General features: G+C 41.8%; 1 protein-coding gene across 1 annotated transcript; it reads left to right on the top strand.

The window, feature by feature from the left end:
* The first annotated feature begins 876 nt into the window (after positions 1-876).
* LOC110958078 (rho-related GTP-binding protein RhoA-D) lies at positions 877-21975 on the top strand. Its single transcript, XM_022204391.2, has 5 exons — positions 877-1047; positions 11327-11484; positions 15941-16061; positions 16643-16773; positions 19015-21975. Exons 2-5 carry the CDS (start codon positions 11329-11331, stop codon positions 19186-19188), a joined length of 582 nt encoding a protein of 193 aa, XP_022060083.1. The 5' UTR covers positions 877-1047; positions 11327-11328; the 3' UTR covers positions 19189-21975.
* Positions 21976-22834: the final 859 nt, after the last annotated feature.

The raw sequence follows: 22834 nt of genomic DNA, 5'->3' as shown, positions 1-22834 counted from the left end.
AACAGCAATAGAAGAACGTCAATACCCATTCTGTTGACACTTTTCTATTCTTTTCCTCCAGCTGTTGCTGCTCTCCATTCCATCAGGTTTGTGCACTTTATCACGTCTTGTATATTACGAAGAGCTTGGAGTAGTAATACAGAAATTATATATTTTTTAAAAAGTATAAAAGGTAAATTAAAATTTTAAGTGGAATGATAACAAAAATGTGTTTTTTGAGGAATAGCTGAAATATGAAATGAGAAAAACTTTTTATTACAAAGATATTGCAAGAAAATGACCTCACCAGGTCATTTTTGACCCACTTCTGTATCCAGGGGTCCAATGTGAGATAGATAGATAGATAGATAGATAGATAGATAGATAGATAGATAGATAGATAGATAGATAGATACTTTATTAATGCCGGGGGAAATTCAAGTGTTCAGCAGTGTACATACAACAACATAAATAGCAAAAAAGACAGGACAGGCAGGTTAGTAACATTAGCATTGAAGGTCTGTATATACTCTTGCTATACAATGCTATAAAAAACACTTCTAATTTTAAAATCTATAGAATACTAAATGAAACACATTTCAAGGCACGGTGATTTAAAGTGAATTGGTGTGATTTAAAATGATTTGACAGGTAATGGGAAAACGGTTTTATCAAACTAACTAAGGTGCATGGACATTTTGCAATCAAGAATTAAATTTTGTAAAATTGTAACCTTTATCAACAATCACATATCAATTAAATGCTACATAAAACAGCTTTTCTCATACTTTTCCAAGGCGAGTTTGCCAGCATGAAAAAAAATAAAAACGAGTGACCGACGAGCTGACCCTCTTGTTTTGAAAGTCCACACCGGAAGTGGCTGGGTGTTAGCCTAGCCTAGCTTGTCGCTGTGTCGGTGGGAGGATCTCTGCTCGCCTGCCCCGTTCCTCAGCACCCTCTCTGTAAAATTAGCGAACACTGCAGCAAGAAGTGTGTGTCACGATCAAGAGCGAAAGAGCAAAAGGGAGGATTAATATTCCTACAAACATCTCAACCGGCTGACGACAGGTAACTATTGAACCGGAGGCTGCGCTTCGGCTGAATGTTCTTATTTGACACAAGTCGTCGGTCTAATTATAGCTACTTACTTGGGTGAAAGAACAAGGTGGTGGCTTGTCCTCGTACTAACATTCTGCTGTTACCCTCCCGAGGTTTGTAGTGGTTGGAAGTGTATTTACTGTGCCTGTAGTTGCCGGGGTGTGTTTCGGTACAACTGTTGATATTGTGGTTAGTTTCAAAGTGTCTGCTGTCGGTATGTACAGTCTGTCCAAGAGCTGCGACCTCAATAAGCAACTCCGCATGGCAAATCTCGTAATGAGCCATCCCCACTGCTGGGAACACCTCGTTTCCTCATCAGAAACACTCACAGTTTCAGTTTGAACAGCCGGCAGTGGCTTTCAAACATCGCTAAAACACATTTGAGCCCACGGCTGAGTGGTTCTGGCTGAAACGCCCAAGTTGTCTTAGTAATGAAGTAACCCGAGTGTAAATCCAACCCTATTAGTGCGCTTTAAATAGGAAGAACTCACTCATTATTCTTACAAATTTTCCAAAAACGTTTTGAAAAACCAACCAAACTGCTTATCCACGTGTAGACTGAGTCGATTAATCAATTGGTTTGTCGTCAGAAAGTTGATCATTTAACTCTATTAACCCTCCTGTTGTCCTGTGGGTCAAATTGACTCGTCTTAAAGTTTGAAAATGTGGGGGGAAAATATTTTCGCAGTGAAAATGTCCACATTTTCAACAGTTTTGTGAAATATTTGAACATTTTTTGGTGAAAAAAAGACATGTTAAAAAGTTTTTTTTAAAGAACATTCAACCTAAATCCAGTGAAATTCGCTGGATTTTTGTTGATTTTTTTTTTCTGTATGTTCTTAAAGAAATTATTAGAAGTTTAACTGATATATATGTAAGAGGAATTTTCTTGTTTTTATTTTTAAACTTTTAAGCGAAAATTTTAAGGAATTATTGGAATTTTCTTCCTAAAGGTTTTGCAATTTTTCAGAAATTTGGGGATTTTTTTTTTGCTGAATTTTTGGGTTTTTTTCAGACAAGGAAACAATATTTTTTAATGCACATAAATGAGGACAACAGGAGGGTTAACAAGCAAAAGCACTGCAAGTAATGACTAGTTTTGTTTTTGTGTGCCAGTTTAAGTTTAATTTTGTACAAAACAGAAGCTGTAACACCATTTTCTGATCTGTTATAACCCAAATGATGAAGTGGTTGATCATTGCTTAGATTTCTATGTGTTCAAAGGTCATGTGAATTATTTTTTTTGTTACTTTTTCAGTCACAAGTCAAAAAATATTGAAGTTAAAATTAAATGCAGTATAAAAAAGGATCAACTGAAGCCTTTTTTGCTTGAAAAATTGCAGAAATGATGATCTGATTTATATTTTTCAATCAATCAAATGATCGCATGGTGAAATATTTGTCCTCGCTGGAGCAGAGCTTTTAGAGCAGAGGGAAAAGGAGCTGAAAATGACGTCACTAAATGTGAAAGTATTAATTTAATTTGTGTCAAAAAACTTAATATCTTTTGGGGGTTGGAGTGCTTGTCAAAAATAATTAAGAAAAAGAAAAAGCAAGCCGTTGGTGATGGATGTTTTCCACTACTTTCTAACATTGCAGACCAAACAATTTATTATTATTGTTTGAGAAAGCGCAGCCAGGGTGGTCGATGATGAAAATAATCGTTAGCTGCAGCCCTACAGTTGGTGTCTGAGCTCAGGAAACCCGGTGGAGTCCTCTCAGGGAGCCGGTCATCCCTGTTTGTGTGCTCATGACCTCAGCTATTGAACAGAAGTGAGTCATGATGTGTCCGTTCTCTCGAAGCAGACGCTGTATCCGGTTCCTCTGTCTATCTCTGAGTTTGGTCGTCCGGTTCAGGCTGTCACCGGCAGGCTTAGCTCTCCTGTCCTGCCCTACTTCTATTAAGGAGTGACTTCCTTTGGTGTATTTTTAAGATCGCGGCGGCTTGGCAGAAGCCGTGAAGGTTAGCAGGCTGCGGGTCATTAATCTGAAGATGGCCAGCTGATACGGTGATTAGACGAGCTCTAATTGTGTAAGCGTCCTCACACACCAAAACACAACCAACAGGACTGAAAGAAGTTTATTCGTTTTGTTTGCCAAGATGTGGATGAAAAGACTCTGTTGTGTGTCATTCCATCTCAAATCATCACATTTTTTTTTTAAAGTTCTGCTCCACTAATGCTGATTTCGATAACATTTTGATAGCATAAAATATGGATATTTATAAAAATGTTTGTGCACTTTTAGCATGATATGTTAAATATTTTCTGAGCTACTTATTTCTCCACACATTTAAATTTGAGAGTTTTTTATACCCACATCTATTACTCATCATGCCATTACTGCACAGTGGATCAGTGGTTAGCACTGTTGCCTCACAGCTAGAAGATCCCCGGTTCGTATCCCAGCCTGGGCCTGGGATCTTTTTTTGTGGAGTTTGCATGTTCTCTTGCATATGTGGGCTTTCTCTGCGCTTCCTCCAACAGTCCAAAAACATGCTGAGGTTGATTGATGATTCTAAATTGCTTGTATGTGTGAATGTGAGTGTGATTGTCTGTCTGTAAATGTAGTCCTGTGATAGACTGGTGACCTGTCCAGATGAACCTTCACCATAAGTCATCCGGGATAAGCTCCAGCCCCCCGTGACCCGAATGAGGATTAAGTGGTGTATGGACGGATGGATCGTGCCATTAAACAAATTTCAGTGTGCTAAAAGGCTGCTGACAGGCTTCTTTCAAAGTACAAATATTTGACATTTTAAGCTAAAAATTTCACAGACAAAGTTTCAAGTAAATCAGAGACGGTTTATGATTAGGGATTGAATAAAGCTTGTGGTAAATATGAAGTTACTGGCAGCAAATAATTAGCTTAGCTTCGCATTAAGACTAGAAACAGCTGGCCTGGCTCCACCTATGAACACATTTAAAGTTTACAAATTCATGAGTCTTGTTTGTTTTATCTGGATACAAGTCAAAGTGTGGATAGGACATTTACAGCTACCCTCTTGGCGGGGTGCAGTGACTTCCTGGAGGCTTATCATTACCATGAGGTGGTTATCGAAGGCTGATTCATTGCTAAGCTAAGTTGTAGCTTCATACCTGCCTAGATAGAATATCTTTTATACTCACGTCAGAATGGGACATTTTAAAACTCTGGTTTTCTTCACACAGATAGATAACTCATTGTCCTAAAGAGGCCTTAAAATACATAACATGCTTGATTTTATTGCTTGAGTTGGCTGAATGTTGGCACATTTGCTCATTTCCATGGGTGTACCAGTAAGATTATGACTCAGTGAGACGAAGGAGCTGCTGTGCGTGTAACATGCGCCTAAAGAATGTGAGCGGCTGACCTGATCTGCTGTGTATGTTCCTGCTGTTGTGTAAGACAGCTCAGCACTCACATTTCAGTTTTTTTGCACTTGAGTCGACGGCTTACGCTCAGGAATCCCCACATTTAATCCATAAATGCCTGATCTGACACAGCCTGAAGCTTTCTGATAAGATTAGTTTTTTTTTTTGAGCAGTGACCAAATGTCTGACCTTCCAAGTGATCTGCTGGCTGTTGCCGCCTGTCAGATTTAGTCCGATAAGATGTTATTCACATCCGAGTTAAGGTGGTGCAGACAGCTGGTGTCATGGGCCGTCTGCTGAGTCTCAGCCGCAGCCTCGGCCAGCTTTTGAACTTTGGCCCATTTCTCAGGCTGACTCACAGAGGTGAGGCTAAATCTTAGGTGCTTTCACATCTGTAGGGTTGTTTCTTTTCTAACGGCAACAATGCGCCGTTAGCTCGCACCTCTTGAGGCTAAAAATGGGTACAAAAACCCCCAAACTCCCCCTTAGAAATGACTTGTGGTTGACATGCCAAAGTTGCTGGAGGACATTCCTGTTAAATTGTGTTCCTGAAGAACATTTAAAGTTATTTTTATTCTCCGGCTTTGTGTTGTTCCGTGGAGATCCAGTCTCGACTAGAATTTCTGGGTGATCGTGTTTATCTGTCAAACTCCTGCCCTGCTTTTATTGCTCTGCTAGTGCTGAAGTCTTTATCTACAGTCATAGTTGAACAGAGCTCTTTGACCGCTCCTGAATAGAGTAAGTGGCAGAAAAAAGTAGCCAGGAAATAACTTTGCAATGCTGTTATCACCAGCTGATCTGAAAGTCTGGATTTTTTGGGGGGGTCTAGCGCGATATAATAAAAAAAACAGGTGCAGCCCGGGGAAGTTTGTGAGACGAGTTTGTTTGGGCTCATTTCCTGTAAGATGTTTGCAGGACATCAGAAGGGAAAAAGTCATCAGGAACAACAGGCCTTTTATTAGCTGGATGTTTGTCTATGCTCAGCGTTGTTGTTGTTGGTATTAAACTCACATGAGGACTGAAGGGCAGCCCTCAGTCATCGGTGCAGGTCGGCCTCTGCTCTGCACTAACTCTGCTTGGCTTGTTGCATAACTCCTGTTGGCCCCAGGAACCCTCCTTAGAGAAGCAGAGAGGTGGTGTGTTCATTAACCCGGGGCCACTGCTCAGGTAGTTGAATAAGTAGTGCTGCTTTGCTTTCCTTTGCATTTTAATGGTGGATGGAGTTGTGCGTACGCTCGCCTGCATCTGTCTTACTTACTGAAACACAAAGTGATACTTTCTTCATTCTAATTGCCCTTTGATCTACATCTAAATATCATTCTGGGTTATTGTGTGGATTGGTTTCAATGGAAAAACTAAAATGTATTGAACAAGAAAAGCACTCAGCGCAGTACTCCACCAAGACTGCTCAGTCGGGATCACAGTCATGTGATCGTCAGCAGGCAGCTGATGTAGTGTTCTCTTGTTGTCATGGTTACAGTGACACCGTGCTGCTATCTGGAAATGATACAGAAATCTTTAAGAAATCCATGGATCCAGACTGTAAGCCGCATCACTGCCAAAATCTAGTTAGTTGGTCCTTGTGTTGTTTCTGAGCTTCCATCAAAATTTCATCCAAATCTGTTCGTCAGTTTTTGAGTAATGTTGCAGACACACAGACGCCGATCGTCTCATATCTCCGCCTCTCATATCTCTGCCAGTCCTTGGTGGAATAAAAATGACCGTCACAGTTTACTGGATCACTAGTTGGATGTCTCAGTCAACAGTTTAAACCCTTACTTCTGCCTGCTCCTCCACACAGTTCCCATAAAACCACAGCATGTCATACTTTATTTACACAGTTTCTGCACAGATTAAACCGACTTGTTAAGTTATTAATTAGCTTTAGAGGCACTTGTAGGTGAATTTTGTTAGCTTTGGGCAGATCTAGACGAGTCATTTTGCTGTCATCTCAATAAGCTTACATATTAAAAGACAGATTTGTTAGTGGTGTTGGTCTGCTTATTTAACTCTGAGCAAGAAAGCAAACGGAGAACTGCACTATCAGTCAAAAGACTGGACACACCTTCTCTCTGAATGTTTTTTTTATTGATTTTATGATACATTGTAGATCAATACTGAACAAATACAGGTGAAATTATGTTGTAAACCTAAAAAAAAAAGTTAATCTTCAGTGCAGAAAATAATACAAATAAATAAAAAGCATTAAATGAGAAGGTGTGTTCAAACTTCTGACTGGTAGTGTGTTTATAAAGGAGCTGTAAGGCCTGGCTTTAGGACAAGCGTGGAGAAACTGTGAAAAGAATAAATGACAAAGAAGAAGTTTTCCCCCCCCCCCAAATCTTTTCCTTTTTTATGGTCATGCTCATGTTATATTTTGTGAAACGGCATGACAAAAGTTTAACCGCTCACAGCTTATAGACATGTGCAGGCTGTGACGAGGAGTTGTGCTGTTCAGAGCAAACTCAGCCTGCGTCTAAATGATGCAAATGTTGATGGAGGCGTGCTGCCCGTGAGACATCAAGTACAATTCAGGGGCTCCGGCTTTGAGTAGCAGACCTACAAGCTTCAAGGCTTTTCAGAAAACAACAGCAGCAACTCTGTGAGAAAACACTTAACCCTCCTGTTGTCCTCATTTATGGGCACCTTGTCTGAAAAAAATTTAAAAATTCAGAAAAAAATCACCAAATTTCTGAAAATTTGCCAAATCCTTCAGGAAGAAAATTACAATAGTTCTTTAAAAGTTTTATTTTTAAAAAATCCCCCAAATTTGGCGAGAAAATCTTTGTAAATATTTTCAAAAAATGAGTAAAAATCTTCCAAAAAAATCCTAAAAATATCTGAAGTGATTACAAATACTTTAGTAAAACTTGTAATTGTTTCTTTAAGAACATTCACATAAAAATCAACCAAAGTCCAGCGAAATTTGCTGGATTTTGGTTGATTATTTGAATGTTCTTAAGAAACATTTTTAACATTTCTTTTTTTTTTCCTCCAAAAAAATGTTCAAAGATTTCCCAAAAATGTTGAAAATATGGACATCACAGGTTTCACTGTGAAATCTATTTTTTTCCACATTTTCAAACTTTGAAGCGGGTTAATTTTGACCCGCAGGACGACACGAGACAACAACAACTCCTCTTGAGAGCAGCCACAGTGGTATTTATTTCATTCTAAGTCTAGATAAGATGTTACTGGGGCAGATTAGACCTCCAGAAAAGCACACTTGTAATGAATGGGCCGTGTTGCATTGCCAGGAATGAATGAACAGGAGTTTTTGTTATTTCACAGTGACTGTGAATGTGGCTCAGTGTATTTCAAAGGGTCGCTTCCTGCTGTGCCTCAGTTAAAGGCAGGCCTCAGTCAACCTCTCCTCAGCGTGATGGGACGCTTTATGAATATGTTCAAGCGTATCTCCGTGCAGCAGCAGATAAATCTCCTCTGCATTGTGTCGAGTCGCGGTGACAGGTAATTGAAAATGTCTGCACCCCGAACTGAGTGATATTTATGTAGAGACAGCAGAGTGATGCCAAACTATTTCTGCTTTTGTCGCTGCTTTCATGAGGACGGTTAATCCCTCGACTGTACTCGTGCACTAGTGTGTGCGGTTAAAGGTCAGCCAGCTGATACTGGTTGCAGATAAGTGCCACCCATTCACATGTTTCCATTGAATCGGCATGAAGGTATACAAATGTGGAGAGGGTGTATAGGAGTTTTTGCTGGCTAAATCATGACGAACAGGTTCGATCTGGGTGGAACACCAAAAATCGGTTACTCCTGGCAACCACCTGAACTTCCTCTTCAGTTGTCGCCGTCATTAGTATCCATTAGTGCCCAAATTGAAGCCATCAGTCATCGGCATCCTGAGTAATTTACACAGTTTGTGACTATATGGGAGATGTTCACGCATCATTTCCTTTTGCCAATGTGTCAAGATGTTCCTTCATAAGCTTCCACTATCTCTGCCACAGAGGAAAAACTCATTGTGCAGCTAAAACAGAGCAACTGTGTGCGTGTGAGAAAGCAGGCGTGTTTGTGTGTTGCGTCGCCTCTGGCTGCTCTCTCCGTGTCCCGGCTCTGCTGAGGCCTGTCCAAACAGAACTGCAGCCAAAAGCTCCTCCCAGGCTCCACAGAACAGGAAGTGGATTGTTTTGTTTCACAGAGTGAGCCTCTGAGGCCTCGGTGCTGCCGTCTCCCACTTGTTTGGCTTTGAACCCATCATCTAGTTCATGCTGTCTCCGGTCAAGTTGGCAATCTCTGCAAAGCGAGAGATGCTGTGCAGCGTCTGTGGGCTCCAAGTATCAGGCAGAAGCTTTCACTGTATAACATGCAGCTCAAGTGGAAAATCATTTCGAGTTGTCCTTTTACAGTGCATTTAGGGGATTTGATTGCTTCTCTTGAATCACATTTTAAACACGTAGAAAGAGCAGGACTCTGCAAACTACAGTAGCCTTAATTCAAACTCATGTCTTTTCTTGGTAAAACCTCTGCAGCTCTAACACAGCCCTCGGGCACAAGGCAGAAAATATGATTAAACCATGACCACAGTTTCCAAAGAGAAGGAACCAGTAACCAAGATGTTAATAAAAATGTCAAACAAGCAAACGCCCCAAATTTCCAGTGTAGCTGCTGGTGGTGCCAGCTCCGAATGTGCATGGAAATAGAGCCGGGAGGTAATTCCTTCATTTCTTTTTACTCTTTCCAGCATTTCTCTCGTTCCTCACTGTGCTACTCAACCCATTTATTAATTTACCAATTACATATTAGGTTTTAAAGTGATTCTATGTGCTTTTGGTTTGCAGAATTTGCACAAGTGTACATATTTATTTGCGTTTGTTCTGTAAATTGATGCCATAGTGTAAAATTCAAATGCTCATATAGCCTTTAAATGCCAGTTAGAACTGCAGGAGTTAGATGATTAATCGACTTAGACATTTTGCCAGTTGCTTTATTTTTTTTGACCAACTTTCCAAGAAAAAAAATGTCAAAATTATCTCAGAACTTTAACTTTATTATTTCATCTTTTACTTGTGTTGTCTTTTTTTTAAATTTTTTAAAATTATTTTTCTTATTTATTTTAATTCTTATTTTTTTCTAGACACTTTACACATTTAAGACACTTTTAGAAATTTACATTTTGTACTCTGTATTCTTTGTTATTTCTGTTTTACTGCTAATCTCTGTAGTTGTGCATATTCCACTAACCTTTGTTTATTGTTTATTGTACTCTGGGAAAATAATTTCCTCTGGGATGAATAAAGTAGAAGATCTTATCTTTTCTTATGTAGGTTTGAGCGGTATCAAACTATTCCTCTCCTGCAATCCATGCGGTCTGTGGTTCTCTTTTTGTTTTTGTTGTACATGTGAATCCAGCTGTTTACACTGCAGCTTATCATTGATGGCTTGTTGAGTCTTTGCAAATACTGAAAGGCATTAGCTTTAAAATGTTGAAAGATTGAGACATGTTTGCACATATCCCCCAGCTCTGCATGGGATATGTTTAGCAAGTCATCCAGATGATCTGCTGTGGCACCAGAACAACAGTAGTTTGACTAATAACCTGAGTCTGTGTTTTGGGATGGCTTTTGATTAATGGTTTGGTGCTGCTCGTTAAAAGCGCTGGTGTTGCCGTGCATCTGAGCAGAGATTAAAAGTGGGCGTCGGGGCGGACTCGACTCCAAACTTTTGCCCGCGGCGCTGAAAGATGAATTTCCCCTGATAAGTGGGTGCCCTCATGAAGAGGATTGCTGTCAAGGCTGTCTGGCAGAAAGTGGATGAGGTGAGGAGCCAAATGACTATATGCACAGCTGCTCCCAGGCAGCGGGGCTCCAGCTCATCCATCAGCTGCACTGCTAACTCATCCCCACGCCGCCTGCAACCCACACCAGCCAAACCAGCCCTCCGCTCCGGGGATGCTGCAGAAATGGTTCACGGTTCAGTTCGTTTAGTGGAATCATGTATCTTGTGCACAAAAATACCAGCAATGCTTCCCGAAGCGCAGCTGTAAAAATTTCAACCATGTCGACAGAGGTGCATCAGTTTTGGCTGACATGATGTTGTTTTGGTGGGGGGAATGCTTGCGTGGTGTTCTTTGCACTACGGTGTGCATCAGTTTGCAGAACCCATCGTAAGCAGTTGCGCTACAACACATCACAGCATATGGCCTTGCAGGTGTAGCTCTTGTTCTTTTTTTGATGTTAATTAAGTTTGAGATAAGTTTGCAATCATCAACTATCAAAGTATTCCTGAAAAGAACCGATAAAGCAGATGAAAGGCAGAGTATTGTTTTGCCTGTTGTACGACTCCACCGTGTAGTTCAGCAGCTGCTCTAATTTCCATCACGCTTTCCTCCATGCATGTTGCAGAGGGAAATAAATGGGGTGGAGCAGCAGCCTGATAGCGCATTCCTTCATGTCCTAGCTTGTCTCAGAATCCCTCCTCTCTTTCTCGTCTCCCTCACTGCGCTCTCCTCCTCCATCTCCTCTGTCTTTTTCATGTAGCTTTGTAGTCTAGATTTGGCATTGGGGATTCAAGGTCTGTGACTGCAGTTGTGTGTGACGACGTGCAGATCAGAGAGGCTGCCCTCAGGTGTAATGTGATGCGGTGCTGTCAGTCACAGATGTCAGATTGGTCGCTTTGGAGCTCCACCGCACCAGTAGAAAAAAGTGTTCTTCTGACATTTTCTTCTTGCTTTATCTCGCGTTCCTGGGATCTCAGCAAATAATTTAAATATCTGTAGTATGGAATACACAAACAGATGACAATGTGTGACTGTGTTTTTTGGCTTCAATGTGACAAGTGTAATCTCCCCTAACGGCAAGAGAAGTTTCTTTTGCCTTTTTTTTTTTTTTTTTTTGATGTCTGTTTGTAAGAACTTCTTGTTCTTCTCCCCACAGATATGGCAGCCATTCGGAAGAAGCTGGTGATTGTTGGGGATGGAGCTTGCGGGAAAACATGTCTTCTCATTGTTTTCAGTAAAGACCAGTTTCCTGAGGTCTACGTCCCAACAGTGTTTGAGAACTACATTGCTGATATCGAGGTTGATGGAAAACAGGTTTGTGCTATTGACACTGAACTACAGAGTATAATAGTGTTAATGTTTGTCATCTTGGACACACAGAGATCTTTCATTTTGTGTCGTAAGCCAACGCCGTTCTGATATGTCTTAACATATTTGGCCTATATGACTGCTTACTAAGCCTCTTCCCTCTTAGTTATTGCTGCTACATCTGTCAGTCTTTCCATTCTTGCAAAGCATTTACAGTAATCAGGGTGGAAGATTTACCATAAAGAAAGACAACAGCAGGCCATCTAATGAACAGGACCAAAGATTTTGCTGCTTTAAAATACAAATGATACAATTGGATGTTATTAGGTCTATCTAACAGGTCCCAGATTGAAAACAGAAACAGCATTCTCTCCGGTTGATATGCCCTTCATTGTAGTGTAGACAGTGGTATTTTATTTATGATAAGGACTTTATGTGAGATAATAATTGTGCAGTACTTGATAGTACTCCACAATATCAATCTGGGACCGCTCCATGTAAATCTGTTCGGAGGAAAGAGGCACGGATTGGACAATGCAACAGTATGTCCCGCCTCTGACAGGTTTGTTTTTAGCCAATCGCGGGATCTTCACAACGAGCGGAGCCAATTGGTAGATTAAACTCTTACCAAAACCCGTAGGTAAAAAAGCACAAACATCTTTACCATCCAGAAATACGCAAAGCGCCTCTCGTTGTTCTTCCTTCAAAGAAGCGACAGGAGATTCAGCTAAAACTGACTTAACTGCAGCATCTACACGATCGTTGTCCTCCGTTGCCATGTTTGTTTTGATCTACTGGCGCTTGGTGTCGTCTTCACACCCGGATATCCCGCCCCACACACGAATACTGCTGCATGATTGGCCCGAACCAACTTGGTGCTGTACGAACAGTGAATGCGGGAGCAGAGCAAGATGGTTTCTTGAGAGATTTGTGACCTCACAAATATCGCGAGAAATCAACTTGCTGGCAAGGTTAAAGACCTTTAGGATTATGGCTGATCTGTATGTTGTGCGACCATAAACACCATGTTGGTCGTACTGAATGCTGATTCCTCCACATCAAATAACAACAGGACAGATCCTGTGCTTGCGCTAGCCATTCGCCACTTCTCCATAGACGAAGCCTTCCTCAGAATGGTGAAGCCATTTTTAGCATGTTTAGCCACGGTGGCGAAGCTAATTTTGCCTAATAAATGTGAAAAAAGGGTTAACTTACAACTTTTTCGTAATTTGCCGAGCGATAATTAAAGAAAATAACAAACCGCGTCTCCTTTACTGAAGAGCGCTACCGAGTATAACCGGAACGACCCGAATGCTTCCGATCTTTAATAGATGCACACGGTCACGTGTCTCGTCTCAGCCAATCAGAAAAAAGGATTCGGACTAACCCTGGGAAGGCGTACAACAAGGAGGACAAGGAGAGGGTGATTGAAGAGTTGAAAAATCATTTTAAATAGAAAGATACAGAATTTAAAAAATATATATATATCATATGTACAACAAATGGTGAATGCTGGGCAACTGTACAACACATGAGAGGTAAGATTATCATTATCAGGAAAGTAAGATTCAGGACTTTCTAGTCTGAACAAGTATTGAATGAGTGTGTGTTTTATGTTACAGTGACATGATTGATATATTGATTTTTTTACAGGAATTGTTGTGCATATTTCCTATTACTTAGAAATAAAAATACTCCAGATGCAAATTGTGTGTGAGTAACTTTTTAAATTAAAATGTTGAAATAAACTGAAGCAATATTGAACATAATTTTTGGCCTCAAAATGCACCAGAATGCAGGAAAATTACTCCATTTTTTCAAAATTTCTTGCGCCACAGTACAGATACTGAAAAAGTGTGGCTAAACAAAATTCTAGCACTTTAGCCACAGTGGCTAGAGATAAATTTTCCCTAGTGCAAGCACAGAGAGCTTATATACACACTGACAACTACCAGCAACAAAATGCTGGTGGGAAACAGGGCCTCTTCATTAACCATTTACTTTAAAATACCTGTAATTCTATAAAGTAATGCAGCATTGGTCGCATTACTTTTGTAGGCAGGGTTTTAATACCAAACAGGAACGGTTTCATGCAGTGACTGAAATGAACGAACAGAGTTCTCCACAACTCTGGAGAGAGAGGATACCATGTTGGCTTGAATAAAAATGGACGTCACTAAATAGTAGACAGTTATGTGTTCAGATATTGGATATTTTTGGATAGAGCCATTGCTAATTTTGTAGCGTTAATGTTGGTAGACCAATTATAGGGAGTCTTTTAGTCTCACAAACTGAAGGTGTTTGGTCTCCCAGTTTGACCTGCAAGACATTGTGAATGCTCCTGTACCATTTTTTGCTGCCATGGAGGGAATTAATTCACGACAATTGGTTGGTCTGTAAATTCTAATGCAACCCTGGAAACCTGAGGAAAGCCCTGCTGTAGGTAATGAACTGCTTGGCCACACAAGCTTGCAGTTGCATCTGCGAAAAACAGACGAATGCACTGTTTAATCCATTGCTTATACTATCGTTTGTGTATTTTTGCTTTTGGATAAGAGCTCCACGCACAACCTTCACCAAGACTTTGTTTAGTTACTGTTGCTAAGCTGTGATTGGACAGTTGGGAGAGGGGGTTTAGCTAGTGGTCCTTTGCAGAGTTATGAAACCAACAGTGTTTTTAACGAAGTCCTGCTCCGGAGTGTTTGTGACGTCTTGAATCTGAGTCATGGGGAGTTGGTCGGAGAGGGTCGAGTCTGAGCTGCAGATGGCTTGTTATGTCAAAGGATTTTGTTCTCTTGATCCGACCATCGCTGCAGGATCACCTCTGGGCAAAACAGGAAATGACTCTACTTCCCAGCTTCCTGTTCAGACAGGGAACAGGGATGTCTCCTGGCAATCCCCCTCCTTCCCTCAGGACTGTTCTCCTGCTCCGGCTCGATAAACGTCTCTCATTTCCTGTCCTTGTACTGGTTGTACTTACATGCAGGCAGGCAGGGAGGGGTTAACTGCTGAGCTCTGGACAGGAAATGTAAAGTTAGGGATCCGTGATGGACATCAGTCTGGAAGGGGAAATTTCTGGAAAAGATATGAGTGTCAGCTCTTTAGGTCTCTCTAGAGGATGGCAGTCCCATTTCAAGTTGTCTCTTATACAGCCAGCTGGATTAGATTTGCGTTCTTCAACAACCTTTTCTTTCCCACCTCCAGTGGACTGAGTAGATTCTATAAATAGCTGTTTTCCCCTCCTCTTTCTTTTCCTCCCCAAAGTCTGCAGCCTACAACTAGTCCAGTGGGAACACAATGCTCCGCTTGCTAATGCAGTCTCAATGGTTTTCGGCTGCCTCCCACCCTTCTGCCTCTGCAAGCCTCTATTTTGGGATTGATTCTTGTACTCTCTGTGGGTAAACCAGAATCTAATGTCTTCCAGTGAAGCTCCAGTATTTAAAACTTTGCAAAAGTTTTTTTTTTTCCCCCGTTTCTCCTGAATCCAGTGAGTCGGCTAAAGAGCGAGTGAAGGCAGGCTGTTAATGCCCACACAGGGACAGAAGGTTCCCGGTTTGATGCTCGCTAATCTCCCACTTTCCCTAATTGAATTAATCAGCAGTGTGATGGGATGAGGCCAGTCCTCAAGTTCACTTCCACAACACTGACAGCAGAACGGTCTTGTTAGGGCAGAGCTGCTGTAGTGACGAGCAGTAAAAGTCTGTACAAAGGGAGAAAACGCCAAACAAATCGCAAGTTATGATCAAGATCTAAGGTGCATGTGGCCAGAGGAGAAAAGTGTTCAAGTTCAGGAATGGTAACATAATTTGCTTCCTCCTATTTAAAGCAGTGGCCCTTGGGAAAATTACTCAGATGCACCACATGCCTCAGGGCCCATACATCACTGCCCAAACAGTCAACAGCTCTCAGTGGATGAGAAAACCTCACCAGTAATGATGTCATAAATGTTTATGTTTTCATCTGGATCAGTAGACAGCATTATGCCGAGGCTGGTGGGACAGGTTCCATTTACACTCAACAAAAATATGAATGCAACACTTCTGTTTTTGCTCCCATTTTTTTTAATAAAACAAAACTGCACCTTTCAGAGTGGCCTTTTATTGTGGTCAGTCTAAGGCACACCTGTGAGGTGGGATGGATTATCTCAGCAAAGGAGAAGTGCTCACTATCACAGATTTAGACAGATTTGTGAACAATATTTGAGAGAAATGGTGATATTGTGTATGTGGAAAAAGTTTTAGATCTTTGAGTTCATCTCCTAAAAAATGGGAGCAAAAACAAAAGTGTTGCGTTTATATTTTTGCTGACTGTATCGGTGACTTTCAACAAAAGGAATGACGGCGATAATGACGAATAAGATTTGTTCTGTTTCTCACACCAAGATAAAGCCACCTCTACGGACAGTAAATGTATTTAGGTGTGTGCTGCTTCTTACAAAAGTTTCTTTTGCTTGTTCTCCCAGGTGGAGCTGGCATTGTGGGACACCGCGGGCCAAGAGGACTACGACAGGCTGAGGCCCCTCTCCTACCCCGACACAGACGTCATCCTCATGTGCTTCTCTATCGACAGCCCCGACAGTTTAGGTATGGAACTGATTATATGCAGTGGTCTGTTTTCAAATGTTAGGTTAGTTTTTATTTAATAAACATGGCAGTAGCATTATAAGTTGTATGACAAGTTATAAAGACGTGATGTACACTCCCAGTTCTCATTCAGTGGATTTTATTTATTTATTGTGCACATTGTAGATTAATTCTGAAGACTTCAAAACTATAAAAGAATACACATGGAGTTATTTTGGAAACAAGAAAGGGTTAATCTTCAGTATTAATGTGCAGTGTAGAAAGCTGTCCAAACTTTTTACTGGTAGTGTATACTGTATAATATTTTGTTAACATGTTTGTGTATCTTGTGACAGAATCGAGCTAGTTCATATCAGCCCACCAAGCCGGTTGTTAAACGCCTTAATGGACTTGATGGGAAGTAGGATTAGTGCAGCTAAAAACATCTTTGCCTCAGGCGGTCTGCAGAGCAATCCATCATGAGAAGTGCTCTGCGCCATGACTCTGCACTGCTTGTCCCCTTTTATCGTCGCCCCCTTTTCCCCTCTCGCTACCTTTCCGTCTCGAGTGTCTCGGCTCACTTTTTGCCTCTCCCGGGACAGAAAACATCCCTGAGAAGTGGACGCCGGAGGTGAAACACTTCTGTCCCAATGTTCCCATCATCCTGGTGGGGAACAAGAAGGACCTGAGGAACGACGAGCACACACGGAGAGAGCTAGCCAAGATGAAGCAGGTACGGATGCCAATGAAGGTCAACCCACAGCGGGTTCAGCTAATCAGACGCAAGTAGATATTCTGGTGGAAACACTTTAGAAGCTTAATTAGTCAGTGTTTTGTCGGATTTATTAATGCACATATTTCTGAGCTCTTGGGTACCGGTAGAGGTGTGATCAAATTACAGCACCGCCCTGCAGATATTTGCCGTGACTCCCATTCACTTCTATAAAAGCCTGCACCACGGTTGACTTTCAGCGTTCGATTTCAGCTTCCATCATCTCCGCCCAACTCAATAAAAGACTGTCACCTGAAATGGAGGATTCATTATTGCACTGGGTTTTATCCCCGTGTTTACTACATTACACCGCCGGTCTATGAGCCGCGGCATCCGTCTCCCAGACTCCGTGCAGTTTATGATCACGCTGCTCAGTATTTTTCTCCACATCAGAACCGTGACAGGAGAGACGTTTTTAGGGCTAAATCCAGGACAGTTTTTGATGAACAGGAGGCTGATGTGATTGTACCTTCAAAGAATATGATTCAGGAAGGCAATTTATCCATGAGTATGAAGAATTACCAGACTCCAAAACGCTATAAAAGCACTCTTTTCTTAGACTCTGGTTCATATGGGAGAACCACCAATGATGCTTTTAATGGCGGCAATCTCAAGAACATAAAAAAAGGAGGACTCCGTCTTCCATGATGTGCAGCAATGTAAAGTAGAGACTCTAACGTAGTCATAGAAAATCAGATCATCAGGCAAAAGAAGCTAAAAGATATTTGTATACAAAATAGCATAAACCATCATTTTCTTTCTTTTTTCCCCTCATCATCACATGGTCTGAAAGGCTGCGTGGTCTTTCTGTCACGCTACAATGACGACAACATGTGGGCTCAGTGTGTCACAGAATGGCTCAGCATGCCATCGCGGCCCATTCTGTCTGTCTGTCTCCAGGTCCAGCTGATAATAGCCACGTGTTGACAAAGCTCTCCAGCTCTTTCAGACGCCACCGTCAGCTTTTCCTTTCTGTAGAAATCAGGAACTGTTTGACAAAGAGTAGCACTAAGTCATCAGTTCAAGTGTTTGGTGATTTTACGTATCCAAAGCAGACGTTGCCGGCTCAGCGTGGATGACGTGTGGGTTTGTGAAGCGGCAAACTCAAGGCTCTGAGGTGGAGGTCAAATTCAGCTCATGTTATTTCAGAAAACAATAATTAGTGCCTTTAATATTGCATTTAGAGCTCCAACTTGTCATCATTGATTCATCTGCAGATTAATTTAGTGTGTAAAATGTTTTTAAAATGTAAAAGCACAGTTCACACTTTATTAAGGTTAAGTCTCCTACATGCTTGATGAACAATTCAAATCCAGAGGAGACTCCATTTACTGTCACATGCACGATAATCGATCAAAGTTTGTTATCCCCCGCCTCCACGAAGTGGAAAAGGGGGATATAGGTTTGGCCTCTGTCCGTCCGTCCGTCTGTCCGTCCAAGATGAAGGGGACAGCTTTTCTCGGAAACTATTACAGCTAAGATTACGAAATTTAGTGTGTAGCTTCACACCATGGACACCTTGATCAAGTTCGAAAATGAGACCTGTGCGATAATATTTAACAGAGTTATGGCCCTTTATCACTATTTTGGATATAGACTCATAGACATCACACGTGGCGGGGCATATTGATGACCATGTCGTCTTGTTTCTGTAACCCTTTACAACAGCCAAAGGGTGACTAAGGCGCTCCACAGTGAACACAAGAGAATAACTTAAAAACAGTAGAGTAACAATAAATAATATACAATAAAACAGTAAAATAAACAGCACTAAAATATGCATCTAAAACAAATAAAAGTAATTAAAAGCCGTTTTAAACAGGAAGGTTTTGATTTAAGAAGAGCCAGGTCGGTGGTGGTGGAGCTTGTTCCAGAGCCTGGTGCAGCTCCAGAGAACGGCCGGTTGCCCCAATGTTTAAAATTAGACCTGGCTACGTCAAGCAGCCGCTGATCAGACGACCTCAGAGCTCTTTTTTGGTCCTTTAAAGTTAAAAAGCAGCAACTCATCTTTATAGAGAAACTAACACCAGAGAATGTTTGCCGTTTTTGCTTGAAGCATAGCTGAAAGGATTAAACTAGTAGTTGGTTGATTTCTCAACTGGTCTATTAACTAATTGTTGCAGTGATGATCGACTAATTGAACAGGTTAAAAAGTTGTTTTCCCAACGCCGCTACCTTCTGTTGTCTGCTCTAACCCTGCAGGAACCAGTGAAGATAGAGGAAGGCAGAGACATGGCCGGCAGGATCGGCGCCTTCGGCTACCTGGAGTGCTCCGCCAAGACGAAGGACGGCGTGCGGGAAGTGTTCGAGATGGCCACCAGAGCGGCGCTGCAGGTCCGCAAGCGCAAGAAGAGAAGCGGCTGCACGCTGCTGTGAGCGGTCCAGACGCCACAAAATCAACTGACCAGGAGAAAAACCCACACACATGAAAAGGACTGACCTATTACCAAAAGGATCTTTGTACTGTATCTTGCATTTCATGACAGCAGGCAGGCAGATGAGTCAAACACAAACAAACCTAACACAGGAAACGGACTTTGGCTATTAACAACCGTGGTTAGAATGATGTTCAAAGTTCCTTATTGATTTACTCTCTTCTCTCTCTCTCTCTCTCTCTCTTCAAAATCTGTCTTTACACACGGTATGTTTTTATTTCCGACTTGTTTTTCTTCCTTTTTTGTAATATAACAAGGCTGTGGTAGGTGCACATATTTGTATGCAATATTGTTCCTCATGAGCTCTGGCAGCAGCATCCTTCTTAGCTTGTATAAAGTCTTCATGAGTAAGGTCTTGTCCAAACAGTCCGGAATGTCAAGTTCTGTTTATTATTGTAGCAATCGTGATAGAAAATGAAAATCGATATCCTTTTGACCATGAGAGCTAGTGCCTTTTTAAGTTCGTACACCACCATCTCTACATGTTCGTCAGCCAGCTGGCGTTTCAGCTGAGGACCTCTCCATTGTACTGTAGCTCATTTTACAGTGTTGTCATTGTGAAACCTGAGCAAAGCCATAACTAAGGCTGTCAGTGCTGGTGAAAACTCGTCAAGCACAACAAATAGTCAACTTGTGTCATTTTTGTCGGCATGGAACATCAGCTCCCCCCCCCCTGCATTCTCCGTTTTCAGTCGACTCACGTTGAGGATAAAGACAGGCAGCTTCTTCTGTAACATGAAAAACGGTCAACAAAAGTTTCCCTTTCCGTGTAAGATTGCACACATATGCACCCGTCAGAAGCGTTAGTGGACCTAGATGAGGGAGAAGAGGCCAAGCCAGTATGACTCAACTATGCACAATAGCTGTTTGGACCAACAGGGAGATGACACAGCTGAAACCGAAGTCACAGGGGGGCCGAGGCCTGGTGACACCTCCCTTGTTTGTTTATTGTGAGTGACTGAGTTCACCTGTTTTGTTACGACAAGCGAGCCTGTCCCACCCGCAGTTGGAATCCGTGTGGCGGACCGGTTAGCCCGGTCGTGGAAGTCGTGTCTCATTAGAGCTGTTGGTCTGTTTGCATGCGGTCGTTTCCAGTCGGATGACATTCTTTACATGTTTGAGAGGAGATGTGTGCGAGCAGTTTGCTTTTCCCTGGTGCCTTCTCTGTTCTGGTGTGCCTTTTAGGTTGTTCTCTCCCGGACCAGATGAACTAGCTGCCGTGTGACGCTGACGGAACTGACAGTCAACGGTGACCTTTTCTGACATGTTTTCCAAGGCTCGGTTCACTAAATGCTTTGAAAGAATAGCAGAAGGCGTCATTAGTTTGCTAAATTGTAAGCTGTTACGACATGAATAGTAAAATCTTGCGTGTGAGAACGGTATCTTTATCATCTGGGCAGATGAGCAGGATTTTGCCAGTTTTGTGTCAAGAATTGCTTATTTCCTCAGCATCACTGGGAAAACATCTGTCTGCAGCCATTAAAGATTCCCTTTGATGCTTTAGAGCTGTGTATTGCTGCCAAAAAAACTTTTCAGAGTACCACTCTAAATAAAAAGGAAATTGGGCTTATTCTCTTGATCTGTGTTGTTCTTGACCTTCTTGAAAAGCAACAAAAATTAGTTTCTGGGACATGTCAGAGACCGTCCATTTGTCCCCTCAGAACACCACCCTGACCTGAAAACAAAGCGGCTTCCTCTACGAAGCTCGGAAGGCCCAGCGACTGTCCTCAGGCACACTCTTCACAGCATTCCTTCTCTCCGCCTGTGTTGCTCATTCATGTACTGTACATGTCCCATGGTTGCATGGAGGGTGGATTTTCAAAACGTGTGTCGCAAAATGATGTCTTTGATGTTGCATGCAACCTTCTTACAAATGCCAGTGGGGGGAAAAAAAGGCACCAGACCTTCCCGGCTGGCGACATCTGTATCTATTATATTGTAATGCAAACTAAACCCTCTGCTGGCCAAGCACAGACAGTTTGCTTTAGCTGAGTAGCCAGTGGAGAGGCTACAACTCAGCTGATGTTTGTGTTTTTATGCGTGTGTGTTTAGGAGAGGGGGCATCGATTACACACCATATTAATGTTACCTCAAATCTTTCAAGGGGCGGAAGCTACATTTTGACTCTGGACTTTGTGCGTTTTTGCGGACAACAAGCACACTGTGGAGGCAGAGAGGAGACAGATTCATATCACGTCGAGGTTTCTGAAAGCGTAGGCCTCGTGCTGAGCGTCTCATAGCCGTGGCATGATGTTCATGGGTCTCAACAAGCTCAGCGCCAAGGAATTCTTAGGAATTAGAGGTCGGCGGAGATAGTTGGCTGGCTGTCACAGCTGGAAGCACAGCGTAATGATGAAAGCATTCCCACAGAGCGGCGGAGGGTCTCGTGTTTGAACATATCACTAAGAGCATGTACTATACTGCTGTTAATGTGTATGCAGATCATGTCCCGCTAAATCAGAAAGCTGTCCTTACAATGTTGATGCATGCATGAGACACACACACATATACACAAGCACTAACATGCACACCTCTTTTGGAACAGCTTCTGCTCAGTGTTGTGTAACTTTTCTTTCTTTCTCTGGAAGTATTTGAAATTATAAAGGATCCAGATTTATATATATAAAAAAGCTCATTGTAATAATGCTTTGTAAACAGAAAGTGTTCTAGTGAATGTTTGATCTGAAGTGAACATGAACATTGTTAATAAACTATTTTTGAGACAAGACAGACTGCTTCCCTTGGTCAGTTCTTCCTGACATCGGATCTGATTGACGACACATGATGCCATTAAAGGCTCCTGATGAACAACGTGAGGCTACATGTGACATTGTGAGGTACGAAAGAGTTCAAAAAGTTGAGTTTATTTTGTCTTGAGTTGTCTGAAAGGAATAAATGAGCTACGGAAGCACATCACTCCAGTTTTAGCCTCGCTCCGCTGGCTTCCTGTCTGATTCAGAACTGTTTTTAAGATTTTATCCTTTGTTTTTAACCATCTTATTTATTTGAGCTTCTACATGTTTTAGCTCTGAGACCTCAGATGGTCTTTGAAGTTCCCAGATCCAGACTCAGAAACAGAGGTGACCTTTTCTGTGGCTGCACCCAGTCTGTGGAATCACTTACCTGTTCAAATTAGAACCACTCAGTCTCTTGATAACTTCCAAGGACCTACTGAAGATTTATAGTTAGTCTCTAGCTTTTAACTGAAGTTTATATTTGTCATCGTTTGTCTGGCTCTGTATATTTTCTACAAAGATTGTTTCAAGCTTTGGTTTAACTTTTTTGTTTTTAACTTTGGTTTTTAAATGTAATATATAAATAAAGTTGACTCGACTACAGAGACGAACTAGAAAAGCAGTCAGAGAGCGCAGTACTCCTCCAAGGCTGTTCAGTTGATGTATCATTTCCGACGGATGAAATCTAAAAAAAATGACCTTGCGCTGAGTACAGGCATGTATTATAAATGTGCATGTTATGCAGAGCCAGAGTGGGACTCATTTTCAGCCCTGGACTTTCGTGCCTCAGACCGGCCCACTTTAGATCATGACCTATTACTATTAAAATCACGTAATTCTAGCCTTGTCTTT

Source organism: Acanthochromis polyacanthus, chromosome 5 (assembly GCF_021347895.1).
Source record: "Acanthochromis polyacanthus isolate Apoly-LR-REF ecotype Palm Island chromosome 5, KAUST_Apoly_ChrSc, whole genome shotgun sequence".
In the NCBI taxonomy this organism is placed as follows: Eukaryota; Metazoa; Chordata; class Actinopteri; family Pomacentridae; genus Acanthochromis; species Acanthochromis polyacanthus.
This window is presented reverse-complemented; position numbering and strand designations above follow the sequence as displayed.

What these genes read in the sequence shown, in the direction of transcription:
- LOC110958078 (XM_022204391.2), top strand. Translation starts at nt 11,329, where the DNA reads ATGGCAGCCATTCGGAAGAAGCTGGTGATTGTTGGGGATGGAGCTTGC. An exon ending in CGACAGCCCCGACAGTTTAG is followed by an intron (nt 16,062 to 16,642) that starts GTATGGAACTGA and finishes CTCCCGGGACAG; the next exon opens with AAAACATCCCTGAGAAGTGG. An exon ending in AGCTAGCCAAGATGAAGCAG is followed by an intron (nt 16,774 to 19,014) that starts GTACGGATGCCA and finishes CTAACCCTGCAG; the next exon opens with GAACCAGTGAAGATAGAGGA.